This window comes from Sesamum indicum, linkage group LG16 (assembly GCF_000512975.1).
Source record: "Sesamum indicum cultivar Zhongzhi No. 13 linkage group LG16, S_indicum_v1.0, whole genome shotgun sequence".
Lineage (NCBI taxonomy): Eukaryota > Viridiplantae > Streptophyta > Magnoliopsida > Lamiales > Pedaliaceae > Sesamum > Sesamum indicum.
Genome location: NC_026160.1, coordinates 1473405 through 1489115, shown reverse-complemented (window position 1 = coordinate 1489115; position 15711 = coordinate 1473405). Strand labels below are relative to the sequence as shown.

The 15711-nt window shown below is 35.8% G+C and overlaps 1 protein-coding gene across 2 annotated transcripts; it reads left to right on the top strand.

Annotated features, from left to right (window-relative positions):
* On the top strand, positions 2492–13745 carry LOC105178530 (universal stress protein PHOS32). 2 transcript variants are annotated; one of them, XR_849147.2, is made up of 3 exons: positions 2492–3409; positions 10432–10531; positions 13574–13745. XR_849147.2 is itself a non-coding variant. In XM_011102022.2 (2 exons), exon 1 carries the CDS (start codon positions 2525–2527, stop codon positions 3404–3406), a length of 882 nt encoding a protein of 293 aa, XP_011100324.1. In that variant the 5' UTR covers positions 2492–2524; the 3' UTR covers positions 3407–3409; positions 13574–13745. The 2 variants fall into 2 exon arrangements, 1 of the variants encoding a protein (XP_011100324.1); XM_011102022.2 differs by lacking the exon at positions 10432–10531.

The following is a 15711-nucleotide window of genomic DNA, read 5'->3' as shown; positions in this document are numbered from 1 at the left end:
TTGAAAATAGAGAGAGAAAAATAGAGATAAGTTAGTGTGTGTTGAAAATAGATGATATATTTGGATTTGTGTTTTGGGGTAATTTAAAATATTTTAAAATAAGTGGTGTAGGTTTGATGTTGGGATTTGGGAGACAAAAATCACTGTTCATTGTCAAATCATATATTTTTATATATAAATATTTTATGTTTAATGTTGTATTTTTGAGAGACAAAAATTACTGTTTATTGTCAAATCATGTCTGTTTTATATTATATATATATAAATATACATATATATATATATATATATTATATATGTAAAGTTGAAAACCAGAAAAACACGCAGATAAGGTGTAAAAACACAAAAACAAACATTCAATGTGTTTTATCTTGTCTCGGAAAATGCAAAGAGTGGAATCCAAACAAAGCCTTGAAGTTTTAGGCACCCGTAAACTTCGAGTCGGAATCGAATAGCTGGGTTAGCTACATTTGTACCCAACGTCACTGAACCCGTAGTACCTGACACGACGCCAAACTCTACCAGCAGCAATAGGGAAGACAACCCTACTCTTGTTCGTTATCATCTTTTGTGACCCCTTGAGGTAACAAAGCAAGAATCCTCGACTGTGTGGAGTAATTGGATGCTGCCTGCCATGTTTCTTAAAGACAGCGGAAGCAGATAAACACACAGTTGTTTTCTAGGTACTCTCCATTAGCATCTTGCGAAAGCCCAAAGGCTTTGATATAATTCATCGGACTCCAACACTTTTTGTTTGCATCAAATGTGCAAAAAGTAAATAAGGAATATTACTTCTTCACAATTATAATGATACAAATTATGAACTAACCTGAATTATCATCTTCATCAATTTTTGTACTCTTTAATAAGTGATCAGAAAGCTAATTAAATCAGTGTTTATGTAATTTATTTTGACAACTTTATATGTAATGTAATCTTATCGTTATGAATAAATGTGAGTATCCATTTATGGCAATCGATCTTTTGGTGTTTACTTGATAATATTGAATTATTTATACTGTAATTGTATCTTTTTTGTCTCCGTGAGAAAAAATAAAAATTTATGATAAAAAAAGGAACGGAGAGGATGGAAAATTTTGAGAAAAATTACAAAAACATATCTATTTAGTCCATAAAAATTTAAAATAAATAAAATTATAGTTCTTAGCCCACTTGGTCAGTTTATTACAAAAAATAGCTAATTGTTAAATGACAGTTAAAATCAGAGGATATTGATAATTTTTCAAAACAACGAGAGAATATTCATAATTATGTCAATCCTTAAGGGTGGATACAGACTTTCTTGTTGAGCAGGCTTCATTAATCTTTGTCCTAAAAATAATTTATGCACTAGCTAGGCATCCCCCCCCCCCCCCCACATATATATATATATATATATATATTAGATGGCTTAAATGTAATTTATATTGTGATATGTGAAATGATAAAGAATCCCTGTAAAAAAAATTAACAAATTATATTTTTATGTCTCAAAAATTAAAGCAAATTACTCCCAATCAATGGTTAGATAGGGGGTATTTTACTTCATTTTTCAAAATACATGGGGTAATTTACTATTTTATTTTCACAATAAATTTTTTATTCATTTATCATATCACATGAGAGTAAATTGAATTTTTTCCCATATTGGGAGCGCTGACACCATGTCATTTTTTAAATTTTCCAAAGTTATATCATCAGCAATTTCACAACTACTCATTATCATAAAAAAGGGATTAATTTACCAAATAAATTTTAAAATAGTACTATGAAGTACAAAACTTACTTACACTGTTTTGGATCAATCCAGTTTAAATTAGTGGTATTTTAAGTTCAAATAAAATATTTTAAATTTTTAATGTATTAACACCATTTTTTTTCAAATATTTTTGATAATATGGGATAAAATTTCATAATATGTATTAATTTTATGAACTAGTGGGAGTAAAGTATACACTGTCACATACTATACCGTGAAGTGATACCATATCCCACCTATAATTAAAGGATCAAAATTTGAACGGCCAGTCAACAGAAATAACCAAGCCAACAAGAAAATTAAAGTATGAATAAGAAATGGCAAAATTGTGTCAGGAATCTTCACTTTTGGTCCTATATTTGAAAATAATCTTAAAATTTAATTTTTTTTCAATACATTTAATTCCATAGCCTAATTTTATTGTAAAAACTATATAGATGGTAAAATTACATATCCTGCACGTGACAATTATTTTTCAATGAAAAGCAGCTCTTGAAACTAAATGTATCAAAATATTTAAAATATTGGTATCAAGGAAATGAAAATGCATCAATGAAGAGCCGACATTTTTGGTCGCAAAATTAAATTTTTAGACAAGGGAGCTATTTTTCGTCGAAAAATAACGGACACATTTATGGCATGTAATTTTTTTTGTATATATATATTTTTTTATAGAAATTAAATTACATTGAAAAGAATTCAATTTTAAAACTATTTTAAAAATTTGTGTAGAACAAAGCAAAAAATTGCAATTTTGGCTAAGAAATGGAAGATAACAAGCTTAACCGATCCTCCACCTCCTCCTTTCCCCACCTTCATCTTCGGTGTCATTCGTTGCATCTCTCCTTGCTTCTCTCGATTCAGTATTACCCAAATTGTTTCTTTTTTCAACAATTAAACCTTCAACGAACGTGCCCACACACGACCGGACCTCATTACCTGACCGCCGCCATGGCTTCAGCACCACCCGCCACCGCTGCCGTCGTCGTGGATCACCCCAACCATGACCTACGTCCTGTACAAGTCAAAACATCCTCCCCACGCTTCCCTCCACCCGCCGGGACCCCAACATCCAGTACCGCCTCATCTCCCTTCCACCGTCGCATTGGCATCGCCGTGGACCTCAGTGAAGAGAGCGCATACGCAGTGAAATGGGCCGTCGACAATTACCTCCGCCTTGGTGACGCTGTAATCCTCCTCCATGTCCTCTCTACCTCCGTCCTCTATGGCGCGGACTGGGGCCCCTCCACCCCCACCACCCCCACCTCTGAAAACTCCTTCTCCGTAACACCACCGGAACGAACGGAAGAAGAATATGATAACTTCACGGCGGCACAAGCAAACATCTTGGCACAGCCGTTGGTGGATGCCCACATGCCGGTCAAGATTCATATTGTGAAGGATCATGATATGAAGGAACGGCTTTGCTTGGAGGTTGAGAGGCTGGGATTGAGCGCGGTTATAATGGGGAGTAGAGGGATTGGGGCCTCGAGGAGGAGCAGCAATGGCAAGCTTGGGAGTATGAGTGATTATTGCGTGCAGCATTGCGCCTGTCCAGTGGTGGTGGTGAGGTATAATAAGGAGGAGAAGGCGGCGGGCAAGAAGGAAAAACGCGAGTATCATGGTGCTGCTAATATGAAAAAGTAAAAGGTTCTGTCTTTACCCTCTTTGTTCCTTTATGCCATATTTCCAATGTATACACAGATTTGCAGCATTTGAATTTGCGTATGCATATTGAAACTTTCACCTTGATTGTGACTATCTTCATTGGTAAGTAGTTGAAAGTTACGATCAAATTAATATTTGGTACAAAATTAATTGAAGTACAGAGGGACTGATTTAGGAGGGGCTAAGTAGTTTTAATGATTTTCATATACTTTTCATTAGACAATTATAAAAATAATTAATATTTTATAATCAATTAAAGTTGAAACCTACTTTATATGTTCTAAAAGACTTATTTACTGTGATATGAAGTTAAAAAATCCTTTAGTCTTTTGATTGATTAAATATGTTGCTTCTTTGATAATTTTAATGTTATTAAATTTCTTAGTCTCTATGTGCTATGTTTCTTTAATATTATCTAGTTAGTTTCTTCAAAAAATTCATTTGATCATTTCTACTCTAAAAATACAGTGAAGTTGATTAATCAACTTATTGGAATTTTAAGATGGATTTAGTGTAATTGATTTGGCCTCAGAATTGTGGGACCAAATATTTGGCACTAGAATCAAGTCCTCCTGCAACCCTGGAAGAAGAAAGGTTGGGGGATGAGGCCTACCCAATTGAGAATTGCTTTCTCTCTTGGCTAGCCTATGAACAACCATATTAACCTCTCTTTTGAGATGATCTACCTGAGCATCCGCCTAATCACATCCTCTACCCAGGAGGTATCGTTGTCGCATGTCCTTTACTTGGTAACAACACTCAGACAATCTTCGTTGAGGATGATGTTCGCCTAGTGTTGTTGTGGTGTTAGCTCTACCACCAGTCCTGCTGCTAGCATCTTCATGTGCTCCACGTCCATTCATCCTGGTAGATAGAAAGTGTCCCATTTCACGCATTCGCCACCCTAGTCTATCGATGTAACCCTTACATCGATGCCTCTTTGCTCCCTAAAGGCCTCTATTTGGAAATATATTTTGATGTATCCCCATGGAGGAGAAACCCATCTCCTTGTATGGGTGCGCCTTTGAACAATTGGGGTCGCCCTTTTATGCTAAACAATGCAAGTAGCTATATGCAAATGTCGCTGAATTGAGTGGTTCGACTTCTGTATTTTCCTACAGCTTCTTATTCCTGCACCCAAAAATAGCCCATACAGACAAAGAATAATAAAAATATGCCTTTCTATATGTACCCTATTAGCTTGTGTAGCATGTCTTCCAAGTTGACCGAGTAGTGAGGGCAACCCTCTACCCTTAAAACCTTTTTCTCCTGAAGTTTGCTATTGTTGGTAATGCACCACGACATGCCCTCAACACAAATGTTTTTTTACCTTATTTGCTACCATTTCCTCCTAGATGAACCTCCACGATTGGCCCTGGGTACTCCTGCAAACCCCATCGCTACTTCTGTGGAGGTGCACCCAAGCATGCTAGCATTGTGATAAGAAAAGTGTACCGTGAATTTGCTACACTTCTCATGAATATCATCATACCATATCAATCTATCAGGGATGATCGAGCATCCAAGCGGGATACTGCATATTTATCCCCCTCCTAACACCAAATAACCTTTCTAATAAAATTCCTCTTCCATTGTAACATGCCACTCTCCAAGCAAGAGGTGATAACAATACCCAAGAGGGAGACAACCTTCAAAGACGTCGGCCTAAGCAATCACCAATTTTCTCTAGATTGTGATATACCACTTGTTCCCACTTGCTAGATTAATCCTACTATAATGACATCCATCATGTCCTAAACGCTTGTCGACAAGAAACTCGGGCTCCATACTGCGTTTACTTCTAAAAAGGATGTTCTCTGGTAATAACGTGTACTCTTCAAAATTCCAACTATCCAACTACTGGAGTAATCGCCATGCTTGCTTGGATAGGAGTGCTCTGGTAAAAGCTCAGGTGTCCTATGAACCTCATACCTTCCATCTTCTTCCGTTTGCATAGTTATGCCCATCGTAGCCAATGAACGAACAGAGTCTCCGAGTTGTGCCACCAACATCAGGTTGTTAAAGGTTCCAATTGCTTCACTAAGTACTCTGGGAGTCTAACATAAGACATTACACACATGGGAATCACTTGAAGTACAACCTTTTAAAAAACTTCTCTCCCTACATGAGATAAGAGTTTCTCCTTCTACCATTTTTGTCCACCATTGAAGTTCTCCATAATTTCCAAGCAAAGCTCAATTTTCATCTTTCTCACAATTGATTGAAGGAACCTGTCATCATTATCTACAACCTGTACACCAAGTATATAAGCTAGCCTCCGCCGAGTTGACGCTCTCAAGTTCTCAATAAATGCCTTGGTAACGTCTTTTCATATTTATTGAGTATGTCACTGATGCAATCTATAGCCTTTGTGGTTACCTGACAAAAGAGAACCATGTCATTTATGACTAAGAGATAAAATACTTGAAATTCCTTGCTACAGACGTAGACTCTCCAACTGTCCTCGCTCCATTTTAGCATGTAGAAGACAGTTGAGAGCCTTTGCACAATGAAAACGATAAGGTGATAAAAGATCTCTTTGTTGGATTCACCTCTTAGGACACAAATGACTAAACTATTGATCGTGCAACTTATAACAGTAGGACACTGAAGACAACATTTAATAATAAGAGACAAAACGGAAGTGAAAACCCAGTCTAAGTAACACTTTCTCACGATTCAATTTTATCATAAGATTTGCACATGTCGAGTTGACAACCACGAACCCATCCTTTGCTAAAACATTGTTAGTAATAAGGTGATCTAGAATGAAGGACTAAAGGGCAAAATGAGATCCTTAAGAATAGGTATTATCTACCAGTGATCGTTTATTACACTGATTTATACACAACATTGCATAAGCTAATTACACGAAAGAAGGAAATGACATCGGGGTTAGCACATTTAGGTATAAGTATAATGTGAGTATTATTTGATTTACATAAAAAGTTTTTAGCTATTAGAGATATCCAAAACCAATTTTGTTCTATTAGTACCAATATATATGCCAATATTTTTAGAAAAAAAATGGGAGGAAAGTCGTCAGGCCCTTAGGGATTTAAGGGTGGACATTTGTGAGAGTGATGAAAGTACTTCATCTCCCATAAACTGTTTTACCAGCTCAACATTCATCTCGTTGCTAACCTTAGTGTGATCAAGTTCAATGTTTCAAAATCATATCATCTTATGTGGGTCTGTCTGATTGGAAAATGTTTGGGAAATAGCAATAGGCGAAGTCCCTAACCCTACAGGATCTTCCTGTCAATCTCCACTTTCGTCTTTAAGCTGAAATATAGTTTCCTATGCCAATTCGATGCCCTCGTGTTAAAAAAACTTAGTACTCCTATCTCCCGCACCATCTATGATTCTTTATTGCGTTCGCGTGCTATTGCAACTTTACATCCTCCCTAGCTGGATGTTCCACCAATTCTACTAATAGAGCTTCCTCCTTGCTTTTTCTCATTCCACAGTTAGTGCACCTCCCCTAATTCTGGTTAGTTCATCTTCCAACTTGCATGTCCTCTATTCCCATTGATTCAAGTTCCTACTCCAGTCTAGTAAGCTGATGCAACCCTCATGAAGCTGCCGAACACCCTTTTTTCCACCCAGTCTGCCCTTCTACTCACCAGTGTTCCTTGAGGTCTCACAGTCAATCGACGTAATCCACTATACCTCAAATTGAAATAATTTTTTATTATGATCCTTCACCCTATTAGTTCCATAGTTCAACTCTACCAATTGCGGATTGTGATCCAAGTAGGGACCTAGCACCGAGATTGCCTTTACATTCATGAACTTATTGCACCTTCCCAGATTTGCACATGCCTTGTCAAGTCGTTCCCTCAGTATGTTCTGGTGCTCCCTATTGTTTGACTGCTTGAGTTTCAATCTGGTGAAGCCGATGTCGTGGAGGTTTCTAGCATTCAAAATATTAGTGAAATCAGTTAGTTGCTACTCGAGACATGTATTTCCTCTTCCTTGCGATGGTGTAAAAGCTCGTTATAATCACCCAAGCAAAGCCACCAAAACAACGATTGATAATTGCACAGGTAAAGTAGTTGCCATGAGTGTTTTCTATTGTTTAACTCTGGTGCTCCAAGGAGGCAAGGAAATCGCCAGTTATCCGTACTTGATTCTGAGTGGATAATTGTGTTAATGTTGTTCCACAATGAGCTAAGCAACTCAACATCCATGTCCTTGAACCACAACAACACAAACCTAACTCCCGTTCCAACTGAATCCACATTGACCTTATACATATGAAACTTACATTTAATGTGCTCAATTATCTTATTCTTGCACTTGGTTTCTACAAAGAACACCAAAGGGGGATAGTACCTTGCATGAACTTCTCCAGGTGGTGAATTAATAGGTTGGGGACAACCCCCTTGATAGTTCCAAGCTAGCGGATTCATGGTTGTCAGTGGGGTTGCATAACAACAGCCTCCACTGTTATATTCTCATTCTGCATAAGGGGCATTTAATAAACAATAAGTTCTTTTCTCAATTAACTATATCTTGCATAGTAGCCGTGGCTTTCCTTTTCCACAATTCACTGCATTAGACTCCCATCCTAGGTCATTCTTAATTCTACCCCCACTCAAAATACCCTTATTTACTGCACAGTCATTCTTTCCACTGGACAATAGCGTATGTTACCAAATGTAAGGGGATGTTTATCAAATTAATGAGAATTGTGCTCATCCATTTGTTTCAGAGATCGCAACAAAGAAGTGGGCTTGACTTAGCCTTTGTTACCAAGTTCAGGTAGAAGTGAGGGCCCATGTATAATTCATCATCATTACTCCTTAGATTACTAGGTTGTGTTGGCATGCATACAGGGAAAAAGACCTCTACAGATTCGCTGCTAATGGAAAGTGAAAAATTACGAGGCTCTTTTATTGTATGTGTTGTTCCCTGAGAACTATATGCGTTGGATTCTGAATTCCACCCAATTACCGAAAGTAAACAATTTTCTAGGCTACTCCATGAGGTTCCATTGAGAACTCGGAGTTGCCCTAATCCACGAACCTTAAGGAGTTTTGATTCTTGAATCTGAGAAGTTTTCCTCGTGCTTTTTATCGCACGACGTGCTATGTGTTCGAGGATCCCACATGCAACAGAACTTTCCCAGTCACTCGTAAGTAAACACCAACTTGTGTTCCTCAGCTCCCTCCGGTTGTATTTTTGTAGCTCATTTCAAGAATCGTCGGTGATATTTTTATTTTAATTGCTATATTAAGCCCATTCCCTATGCTGCTTAGATCAACATCGTTCACTAATCTTAACTTGCTACCAATAAGCCGAGTAACCTCATTAGTGATTTTCAGAACCGAAAGGCCGTATACCTATAAAGTCACACGTATGCAGATCAATAAGTAAGGGATCCTCTCCACCACCAATCTTGCTTGGGATTATCATGTTAATCTCAAATTCCATGGTCCTCTCTCCAATATTCACAGTAAACTAGACGCTTTAAATGTATGATAATGCTCTCCTAATTGATGCTCTTGATAGGCATTCCCTTTTATGGATTGAAAGCTTGTGTCTTATGGTGTTTCTAAAGACTTGGAAGTTGATGGATTTTTATTTTATGAATTGTCCAACCAAAATCAAATCCCGATTACCTTTTTTATGCCAAAGATGCGGGTATAGTAAATCCTTCCTCCTCCTCCTCTTCCTCCTGAGTGAGTGATAAAGTTTGATCGATTCTCTCCAATTCCAGATCCATACAGTGCAGCTAGGAGACAATATAACTGAGATCGACGAACACAGAAAATGCCCAAGTAGTAAAGAACATGGACCTGAACATGGCAAAACCGGTATGGTAGTTGAGTACCTCTGAACGAGAAATGGCAAAAAGGAATGTAGTAAAGGAAGGAAATAATAGGGGCAACGTTAGTCAAAGAAATGAGACAGTACCAAAAATGAGCAAAGCCTATAACACTGATTGCAGATTGTTAGTTGTCCGCAACCTAATTCCAGAGACACGTAAACCCCAACAAAATCCTACCAACAAAAGATTAGATCTTAAAGTCAGAGAGACGGATGGACTCTCATACATCATGTTGGATGACTATATAGAAATCTTAGTCATCACTAAAGAAAAAAGTAGAATTAAATACTAGGATCATGACCAATAGCAATATATACTATATTTTCTATAATATGTACATTTTAATAAGTAACTTGTACATTTACATTTAATATCCGTTTTATATTACTTTTAACTAATTTGGGATTTACAGAGGCCATATGTGATCTGCTAAATATGTATATATGTATGATAACATATAGTGATTATATATACGTATAATATTGCCTACTAAAACTGTTGGTGGAGGCAACACCCCAATACATAATATTATAAAGACTTTCTGAGAAAGAATTATAAATTTTATTAATAGATATAACATTAGTACTATCCCGATGATGTTCGATATGATCATCGGTACTATCATGGTATGGACGATATAATCGAATATTATTGGTGATTTATGTATATATATTTTGAGAATAATGGGTTACTGATGAATATTCTTGGATCAGGAAAGGCCGATTCACATACATATTGCCAATATTATCTAATATTGATTGGTACTATCCACTATGATGAGATAATTACATAGACAAACTATAAAAATACTTCCTAAACTTGAAGGTTACACATTTTATTTTTTATCGTCATGTCTTACATCATAGATTTGTTTTGTATGAAAGTCGTGACTATTTAACATAAAAACATTATTGTAGAGAACATCATATATTGTAAGTTTTAAGGTGAAGTATATTTTTTACAATATGGGGCCTGTTATGGTAACTATCTCTAACTTATTAGGTGGTTTTTGCAATTATTATTTCCGTGAAGGATTATTAAGGAAAGGATTGTGGGATGATTTGTGATTTGTGGATAGAGGGGAAATATGGAAGTTCTTAGTTCTTGCATTCATCTTGTTGTCTATTAATACGAGTGTTGTAAAACCTAAACCGTGGAATTGCTGCAGGTAATCAGTTTGTGCTAGTAAGTAGCATGTAACTCTCTTAACTGGCGTTGAAAAGAGTGAGTTCCTGCATTGCTAACACATCCCTTGACTAAAGCTAGAGGTAACTACAGTCTGATTTGCCTTAGCCTAGTGTTTCCTACAACTCCTAAAATGCATTCAAGTTTGTCTAAACTTTTCTTCATCTTTTAACTTTTAAGTGTAACCTCGGGATATTTCAGCATAAATCTAATTTTCTCTCGTTGAATATTTCTGAAAGTCTTTTTACGTGAGTTTACAAGCTCTTTAAATTATCGTACGAATATTTGATTGCTTATAGGATGTTATAAAGTTTTTGATAAACTTTATAAAATTGGAGCTTATAAACTAATAAAGAAAATAACATCCTAGGAGCTTTTAAGCTCTTTTGGTAAAAATTAAAGAGTTTCAAACTTATTTTTTAAAATTTTTAACGAAGTACTCTCCCTCATTTTATTTTATCCAAACCCGTCATAAACTTATTTTAGACAAGATTCTAAGTTTAAAAAATATATGTACGAGTTTATAAAAACTTTTTAGTTCAGTCAAACACTAATATGTATCCTTGTCTAAGAGTTTATAGAAACTTATAGAGCCATGCGCTTGTTTTCTGTTCATGAGGAATTGTATGTTTGTGCTTAGGTTGTCTTGGAATAGCATCTATGTCCTAGTTTTATGTTAAATAGTCGTGGTACACATCCACACTAAAATGAAAACGTCAGCAAAATCTTATTCTACCTAAATTTGCTATCTTCCATCTTGATGTGGTGTAATATTATTCATTTCCGGTATTTCTTTATTGATTTGCTCATATAAGTAGTTTACTACAAAATCACCATTTCTCCAATTAATATCTACTTTAAGAAACAATGGCTTCACACTATTCGATTTCTTTTACGTCTCAGTTGAACTATATATAAATTGAGATAAAATATTAGATCAATGATTATGGAGAGGATAAATTTTTTACACGTTTGATCTCTCTATTTCATCATTAAAACGATTTTGGTCCCCCATGTTCAACGACTTACAGATTTCGTTTCTCAAAATACTATTAAATCTCTTCTCTCAAGTGCAATTTGAGATATCCGTAAAAGCTATGGGATTAGGACAAATGGTATGGGTTACAAGAAACTGAAAAAAGTGGACTTTGGGATGTTTGAATTGGGAATTTGGGTATGTGGGTTTGACGGTTTATGATGATAGAGATTGGTATTAATTTCTAGGGTTGCAAATTGAAACAATGACTGAATGGTTGTCTTCCATCGCATTACCCCTTCCCCCCTCTTTTCACCGTCACTTGTGGCTCTCGTGCTCCTATTCTGTTAGTTTTGGATTGAGCCTTCATGGCAGGGATCAAATGTGTGCAAAATTGATAACCTAAATGACCAAATCTGTAAATCATGGAATATGGCGACCAAAATCATTTGAGTGAAAAAGTATAGAGATAAAAAAATATAATTTTCCCTCATCAGGGCAAATAGAATTAGAGTAAATTACATGAACACCCCCGTTCTTTATAAAATTACAAGTAAAATTTGTGAGGGGTCTCTATGTAATTTTCCTCAATGGCCACTTGTGTAAGTTTTTTGGCCTTGAAGAGGGGTTAAATTACAATTACAACCACCAAGGATATAGTTATAATCTTTCAAGAAATATAAATTTGAAGGATGTCAAAGTAATTTATCCTAAAAATGATATACAAGGTGTCTATATATTGGAACTATCAACACACAATAAAATTTCCCATGTTCTTTACTCGACGTGTTAATTTATTGCACTTTTACGACATCGTTGGACGTTTTCTTGTTGTTGGCCTGTTGGAACTATTTAGTAATAAATACAATATTAAACCAATTGTTCAACATGGCCTAGCATAACACAAATTTCTCACCACAATCCAACATAATACATAACAATCAAACAAACACTCAAGAACAACCTGTTCACCCCAACCATAACAATGAATAAAAACCTGTCTGCAATATGCCAAGTATGGCAACACATGTCCATTAAAAAAATATTCAAGATACAAAAATATGTTCATAGTATGTCAACTCTAACAATACATAACCATCAAACACTGAGCATAGTTCAAAATGTTCAAACTAATCCAAATAAATTAAAAATGTCACCATCCAAACTACATAAAAGTACTGATAACAAGAGGAAACTACACCAACAAAGAGGTTCACTCTTCTCTTGACATGGCATGACTTGATTGTGAGTGGATTGTGCTGTAAAGCCTGCATCACCACCATAGCCAAACCTTTGCAGCCTTGACCTTGTTACAGCTTGGAGGGAGTCAAGATAACCTGCTCCCTGCCTCTTTTTTTGAAGCCGAACTTCAAAGTGACACACTGATGCTTGTCCTTGCCTCCTTGTCTCTAGTTCCTCGACAGAAAGTGGAGTTGGGGACATTACTGGCTCATTTGCTCTAGTAAATGTTGAAGTGTTTGGTGGATTTATAAATGTTTCCTGTTATAGAATTAATGATTGAAATAAAGTGTGAAAACACATCGTCATTATCACTACGATGAACTTACACCCTCCTTTTGTTTTCCTCTTATAGTCGAGCCTTGGCTTTGTGATCAGGCTGGTGCGTTGGCATCTCTTGTGAACAAGACATATATACAGTTGATTCTATGATAATATTCACAAACAAATTAAAATATGTACTTACAGATCTTGTAGGCAGAACAATAAGATACACATTCATCTTGTTCTAACAATGTCGATAGAAAGTCTTGGTTCTGCTTTGTAGCTAGGGAGCTTGTTAAACAACTAACAATAAGATACATATTTATCTTGCCATTCTTAATGCTTCGTACTTCATAATAGTAACTTTCCTCTTCTTCTACTAAAAATGACTGGAAATTAGAATCATTGGATTCTCAACATATCCATAATACACACTTCTTGGTCATCTGTCTAAGTAATGCCTGGAACATGGTTTATCATCCTCATGACTTTGTTTTAATGCTCTAGTCATTTTGCAAAAAAAATTGCTTAATTACTTTTTTGTTGATTGATGTAGTGTGAAATTCACATTTATGTTAACATGTAAGTGGTGTTAGCAAAATTATGTGTACAACTAATGAAGCATCTAAATTCATTTTCTTTGCAGTGCCAGTGAAGCCAATAGTTGCAGATAGAACCAAAGAGAATATTTTGTTTCTTCTTTTCTTTTTCTTTTTCCTGAAATGTGTTTTGGGGTAGATCTTGAGGCAGCCATTTTTGTCTTACTTTCTTCTTTTATATATATATATATATCTGAGAAACTTGTTGCTGCTTGGATATATACTGTTCTATGGCAGACTTTTGTTGTTTCATAATCTCTCTATTTATGGTTCTTTACATACAGTGTTGTTCTTATGTCTTATGTCTATATGCAAAACGAAAATTGCATTTTGCATTCTAGAACTTAGTTATAGTATATTTTCGATCTCATTGTTTACGGAATTCTTGAAAATAGTTTCATAACTTGTTAAAGGTCTCATTTTCAGTCATCTTGCATGGAACTCACGTGGTCGTTATCTTTCTCAAATTGAGGGAGACGGCCACGTGACTTGCTATTTATTTTTTTCTATCAAGTTTGTAGTTAATGTTAATTGAGAATTTTTTGAAGTTATGGGATAATTTTTGAGAATCCTATAAAAATTATATTAAAAATGTAAAGGACCTAACTTATAGCACGAAAAATACGATTTCCGCATTCAAAAAACATATACACTTAGATTTAAAAGACAACGTGATTGTAGTAATTTATCTACTTTGTAAATTGTTGCTTCAACTATCATGGCAGTGGCATATCACATACTCCATCTTAAAACCATGCCTAACTAGACATTTCAAACTTCTATGTACTTCAAACACTTGCAACTTCCCGAAAGTTCATCAAACATTTGGAGCTACAAGTTGCTCCATTTTTGTGGTGTATAGGGGAAGGGGCAAGGCACTTGGTAATGTGGTCCAAAACCAGGTATAACAAAGGCACAATGGAGAGATAGCTAGGTTGATGCACCAGGGTGTGATGCTGATGTGCAGGTTCACATTGTGGATAGCGATGGCAATTGGTCGGGGTTAATTAAGCTCTAACTTTAAAGAAGGTTATTAGAACTGTTAGTCAGTTACAAATATCATAGTTGATCCCATAATTTTGTATTTATAATCACTTTAATTGTTCATCTTCCTAGCATGTCCTTAAACTTGATAGGTGTTTCAATAATCTTTCTGAAGAAAATCTGGTCGGTTGAAACTTTTACACTTTTTCTCACTTTAACCCCTTGAATTTAGAAAATATATTATTGGTCCTTATTTTAGGCGGGAGAAATATTGTAGCCCCCCACCCCCTAATGCTATGAGAAGAGATAGAGAAGATCAATTAAGGTGACTCCAAACACAAATTTAAGGAACCAACTATAACATTTTTCCTTTCTAGGTAGGTCGCGAGTTCACTACAAGAAACTGACTCAATAAATCTTCGTTGCTAATCTGCATTATTAATTTAATATTTATTTTAAACTATTCGTTAGCAAGTGAATTTTAGTTGCTAAATTCATTAGCAAGTAAATTTATCGTATTAAATAATTTAGATTAGCAATGATAATTTTACTTGCTAATTAGCTGGACACTAATTTTATTTTTGTTGCTTATGAACCATTTTCTTGTAATGGGTTTTAGTTTTCAGATTGCACGCAAATTAATTGAAATATTACACTGGTGGGATGGCCCTAGTAGGAAAGATCCTACAAGCTGGATGGCCTACCCTTAAGAAAGACATGGTGGACTGGTAAAGAAGTACAAGCAATGCCAAAAGCAGGCACCATTTATTCATTTGCATGCTGGTAGTAGTGAACTACTTCATCAAGTGGTAGAGGCCGAGCCTCTTACCAAAATCACTGAAAATGAAGTGCTCAAATTCCTTTTAAAAAATATAGTCTTCAAGTATGGCTTACCTCGTGAAATTATGTTTGACAATGATCATCGGTTTCAAGGTTGAAAAATTAAGGACTAGTGAGCCGACGAAGGCATCCAACAACAATTTTTCTCGAGAGCCTACCCCCAAGCTAATGGGCGAGTGGAGGTCACAAATACGGTATTCGTATAAGACATCAAAACCAAGCTTGTGCAAGCAGGAGGGCAACATAGGAGAAAGTTCTTTCAACTTGGTCTACGGTTCAGAAGTCGTTATCCCTACTGAAACAGGGCTAGAAACCATCAGAGTCCAGCATTATGAACAGGATGGTAACAACATCTTGTTGC

What these genes read in the sequence shown, in the direction of transcription:
- LOC105178530 (XM_011102022.2), top strand. Translation starts at nt 2,525, where the DNA reads ATGGAAGATAACAAGCTTAACCGATCCTCCACCTCCTCCTTTCCCCAC.